The sequence below is a fragment of the Sphaeroforma arctica genome, assembly GCF_001186125.1.
Source record: "Sphaeroforma arctica JP610 unplaced genomic scaffold supercont1.513, whole genome shotgun sequence".
NCBI classification, from domain to species: domain Eukaryota; class Ichthyosporea; order Ichthyophonida; genus Sphaeroforma; species Sphaeroforma arctica.
In genome coordinates this window covers 59,925-65,351 of record NW_014040045.1, presented here as the reverse complement: position 1 = coordinate 65,351, position 5,427 = coordinate 59,925, and the positions used below count along the sequence as shown (strand labels likewise).

General features: G+C 39.6%; 2 protein-coding genes across 2 annotated transcripts in view; both read right to left on the bottom strand.

The window, feature by feature from the left end:
• Positions 1-259: 259 nt before the first annotated feature.
• On the bottom strand, positions 260-983 carry SARC_06875 (hypothetical protein; the record flags this gene model as incomplete). The annotated part of the gene is made up of 1 exon (XM_014299208.1): positions 260-983. A coding segment is annotated over one exon (724 nt), but the record flags the coding sequence as incomplete, so codon positions are not given.
• A 1,762-nt stretch (positions 984-2,745) lies between these two features.
• Positions 2,746-5,427, bottom strand: part of SARC_06874 (hypothetical protein) — a 4,544-nt gene continuing 1,862 nt past the window's right edge. The window contains exons 5-9 of the mRNA XM_014299207.1: positions 4,970-5,003; positions 4,341-4,540; positions 3,893-3,922; positions 3,417-3,560; positions 2,746-3,028 (exon numbers count right to left, since the gene is read on the bottom strand). Of these exons, the coding sequence (XP_014154682.1) occupies positions 2,876-3,028; positions 3,417-3,560; positions 3,893-3,922; positions 4,341-4,540; positions 4,970-5,003 (561 nt within the window). The 3' untranslated portion in view covers positions 2,746-2,875. The remainder of the gene's footprint in view (positions 3,029-3,416; positions 3,561-3,892; positions 3,923-4,340; positions 4,541-4,969; positions 5,004-5,427) is intronic.

Here is a 5,427-nt window from a genome sequence, read left to right as displayed (position 1 = left end):
TATATATATATATATATATAGATTCAATAAGACTTGATGAAACCTTAGTGCCTCACGATGTCAGTCATGTCTTCCAGACAAAAATAAATGCATTTGAAAACGAAGATTCTCTATCACTCACTTCCAGATTGGAGTACATCTTTGGAAACTCTAAGTTTCGCGAATTGCATACAAATAGAAGATTGAGACTAGGGAGAAGTAGCAAACAGAGATCAGTATTATTCAAAGCACAGTATGGTATTAGGTAGAAGAAACTTACCTGTATCGATCTCAATTTTCAAGTGGATCATAGCGGTACTAGCCCGGTTTACAGGCACGCGCAGTTGAGCTTCTTCGTCTCCCATGGTAACGAGCTCATCGAACCAGATCTTCGAGTCAGATTCATATGTATTCATCGTGGGGCACTCGGTGATAGTAACACCACAGCTACCAAAATCTTTCATTTTAACCGAAAATCCAAGATCAGCCCTACAGTTTGGTAAAATATCTATGAAAGGTGCAAGAATCTTCCCACCCGCATAGTCGCAATCGTCGAACATTATTTCTGTTAACACTCGCGTGTTGAACAGCTCACCTATGGACCCTACCACATTCAAACCACCGTCTGTAATACCCATCTTCATTGTGCCAGCGGTATTTGTTGTGACGGGAGGGAAGAGCTCATAGCTGAACTCGGCTGTCAGTGCGATAGGCTCCTTCAACCCACACTCTGCACCCGCACTATCCCGTAAAAAAACATCCTCCATCTGGAACTCAGTGACATTGTTTATTGCGAAAATAACAGGTGTGAGTGCCTCGACTATCCCCTGAGAGGTAGCATCCTCCGATCGAATTGTCAATGCCTTGTCTATTTGCACCGCACTTTCCAATACATACACTCCACCCGCAGCGAATATGAGCACGTCACCTTCATTGGCACTATGATCGCATCTCTGAGCGTGTTTGTTCCCGCTGTCACGGGCGTCTCTGCTGCGGCCACACATGCCATCAAGGCAGTTAGCGCTGCCCCCACTCGTAAAGACATTCTTTTTTAAAATATTATCTGGAAAAACTCCACTTCCGCTTCGTACAAGAAGAGTGTGAGGCGACTGGCGACAGCCTTACATTATTTTGAGTATTTACCATTTTAAATAGATGCACCATCAGACGTTATACTTTGTCTTTTTTTTTTTGGTGTTAAAAACAAAAATTACAAAACAACAACAATAATAATTTGGGTTTAAAATAAATAAATACATATTTGCATATGTAGGCGTGCAAAAATATATATATTTGTTTTGTTTAGAAAAAAAACAAACTATGCATACTACAAGAAGGGCTATGAAGTTATGAACTACGTAGCCTTCTAAATTATACAAACTACGGATTTGTTTTAAAACAATCCATTTTTTACAAAACATATAAATATCAGTAAAACAAAACAATAAAAATGTGAGCAGGGCAAGGCGGCAGCAAGCCAAACAGGTCCAGCCACACATGTGAGAGCAAGCCACTGAGTCAGCACTCAGCACTCTCGGCAGACAGCAGGTGACAGCCACAAGTCTCAGGCCCTCAGGCCTCAGGTTCCATTATTCAAAATTTGTTGTCCTTTTTTGTATTTTTATAAATATTTGAACGAGATGTGCATATTTAGATGTATTTAAATGCATACCAGTTACCATCATTATAAAAAAATACCATACCCTGGTGACTGGTCAGTTGTTTTTGAAGAAACAAAACAAAAACAAAAAGATTTGTTTTTTGTTTAAAGAAAAACAAATAATGAAGTTTTTTGTTTGCTATAAAATTATATATTGTGTACTGTGTAGGTATGTACATACTTGCATGTGTTTAAAAAAACAATAAAAAAGAACTCTTCGTCGTGTATTTATCTTGACTTCATGAGCTCTTGATTTCACAGATTCAGAGATTCAGAGCCCATTTTGCTTTTAAAGCTGAAACCTAAGTGAACAGAGAGTCACCAGTACCATAATCTATATATTATTTGATTAATGTTAAACAATTGCTCTTTAATTCCAAGAAAAGTTCTATCAGAAAGAAAGCTCCAAGTTTTTCTACTCCAATTTGATGAAAGAAGGCGGCAGAGGTCAGATAGCCAGAGACGACTGGCCGAGTGGGCGTGCGACATGAATGTATGGGGTAATATGTATATATATTGTTTTTTTTAAGAAAGCAACTAAATAGCTTTACTAGAGAGTCCGAAATGATCTAAATTAAACAAAAAAGCAACGAACAAAAAATATCAGCGATAAAAGTGCATATTTTTCTTCTTCGTTTGTTTTGTTTTTGTTTGTTAAATTTTCTGTCTATGTAACAAAAACAAATGTCGGATTCGTGTCTCACCACTGCATCTAGTTTGTCGTCTGTAATGTGTATTTCGAAGCTCATGGAGTGTTTGCCGTAGGGTACTGTGCAGCTCTTTAGCGTAGTAGCTACATGTTGCATCATTGAATTTTGGTATAGAAGCATAGCTGGGCAATTTATTTATCTGATAGAGCTTAACACATAGCAGTAAGCAAGAACAGTGCTTCGCAATATACCACCATATTGAGGATTTAGTAATACGTCTCACACCGTCACGAAGGAGCGGTATATGCATAATCTTTCAATCACACAATACGACGTGACAAAACTATAACTAAGCCGCTGCGTATAGATTTTCTTTTACGGCTTCTCCAGATAGAAAAGGTGCCATCGTTGTCTTGCCAAACAATAATCATTTATTGTGCAGGCAGCCATTAGGCAGGCGATCAATTCTAATGTACAGATAATGATTAATAGGCTGACACAGTCGACCTATATATTCTCTTTGAAGTGCTGCAGTATACTCTGCCGTATTCTTCACCAGATTATTTGTAAACAAAAATAAATTTATCTACTTCAATCCATGCGATAGCTTGAGTTTGCTAGCCCATAAACTTTTGTTGAGTAACCGGTCCTGGTTGACGCAGTGTATGAGGTCAGTCATGGTCATCTTACGTTTCTGGTGTATCATTCCCGACCGCCGGTGTATCAGCGTACGCTCACCCTGACGAGTACAATTGGAAAAAGTTGTATGAGAGTGGTATTAGAAATGATATAGTAAGAGCTATGAAGTGTGCACAGATCTAGATACCTACTAAGTATATGCCTAGATATGCGTAAGAGAGGATCTGTAGATGCAAACTCATCACCGTTACTCCATTTGGGGTGCTTAGTTGCCACTCCACGCATTCTCAAACGTACGTGCTCATTAACTATCACCGAATATGTTCGGATCGTATTCAGCACCGTTTGAACGATACCATAAAAAGCCAGACACGCCACTAGGTACTAGCATTCTACCATCTTCAAAGCTCACATTCGCGAAGAAACCGTTCTAGGAGCTGAAAAACGGGGTAGTTATTTCATAAAAAGATACATTTATACCAACATACCCCTGCGCCTCCGCCTATATTGATCTTGCCTTGCAGTTCTTTCATCTCTCGCACCTCTACTTTGGTGAGTGCCCCTTTCACTGATTTGGCTTGCAACGTTTGGTATCGATGGTGAGCAGCAGTGAAGTCAGTGTGATCATTATCCTGGTAGTAAAAATATGGGATCGCAAGACGTTAGAAACGTAATTGTTGTCCTTTGAAAACGGGATCGCCGGAATATAAAAAAGCGGTCTTGGGCAGAAAACGTGGTTGCAACGTACATGCGAGGTAGCTACCTGCATATTTGGACAATATTTGGGGGAATTGTAATGAATGTGCGTATTGGCCATTCATGATCTAAAAGTCAACTAAACAGCACAAATTCTGCAAGGAAAGTATTTTAAGGTGTAGTATCACGCTCCGCAATTCAGCGAACCTTTTGATGCCCGCAATATGACGAGCCAGCTTGCGACTGGATATACAGCATTGCTACATACCTCATCCATATTTCCGTCCGCGTCGAGACCCTATAAAGTGATAAATAAAGTTTACAGCGATCAGAAATACTCAATTGTTGATCAAAGCACTCTAACCACATACAAGCCCGAGGTAGCAGGTGTAGCTGGATCGACCGCAACTGAGTCCATCCCGAGCAGACTCTGGGGTGCATTCCACAGCCAGGAGATGCACACACACACACACACGTATCAAATCACAAAACCGTTATACATCACAAGCACACAAATAACATACTATTCACAACCATATCCACACATACACTTAATATAAATATATAGATAACGATGCAACAAACAGGCCCGGACTAGAGCTAGGGCTTGTTACAACAAATTACACCTGCAAACCAAAAACTAGTACACACCACATACATATACCTACACATACATGTGCTCCTATAAACATGCAAACATATATACATATACATACCGGAGTACCATACAGGCCCGGACTGGCAGGCGTGCCTGGGTCTACGACCACAGACTCTATTCTGCCCAGTGCATTACCAGGTGTGTCTGGGGCAGGCCCAGGGGTGGCTGGTTGGTGGTTAATAAGCGTGGGTGCTCTCTTTTTCTTCTTCTTATTGAACATACCGCCAATTTGCAACAAGGCAGTGGTATTCGCGGCCACTGAGAGTGTGCGTGTAGAGAGTTTTGAGAATGCGACATCATGGCAGAGTTGGGTATACGACATTAATGCGGGAGATCACCAACTTAATGCAGAGTTTCCGACGTCTGGAATTAGATCACGACAAACAAGTGAAGGGCCTCGCCATGTTATACCAAGGTGGTGGTCTTCGTGGCCAATGTGAGTGTGCGTGTGTAAAGTTTTGTTACGACAATAGTGCAGATTTTCAACATTTAAATAAAAATTTACGATGATTATGTGAAATTCGCGAAGGTTCTATCTTACTTCACTGCACTATAAATAATAACAGAAGCGTCTAAACTGCACAGAAATACACACCAAGTATTAATGTGGACTACGTTTGAAAATGATACTGAACGTTTTCAAATTACGAGAGGCGTTGAAAATGAAACAATAAGGACTTTACTTACTGTGACGCTGGGTTGCATCTTTCTCTTCTCGTTGCTAATTCAGATGTGTATATAGACAGAAAAATAAATACATATGAGTACGTAAGAAACCTGATTACATACCAATGTTAGTTGTAAATACAAGAATATAACCATATGAATGCACTTGTCAAGCTGTTTAAAGCCGGTGGAGGTCACTAGCAATTTCAGTGACAAAGTACTGCGGCGCTATAGCCAGGCGACAGCAGCAGCAGCAGACAGAAACCAGTGAACGAGTGTATATTCGAGTACACAGTAGAAGCTGCATGTGCTCTTATCGTGATCTTATGTATTTATACCTGATATGTGACAATATCATAAAACCTTAAAACTCCGCGATTATATATATATATATATATATATATACACACATATATATATATATACATATATATATATACATATATATATATATGTAAATATATATATATTAATATATA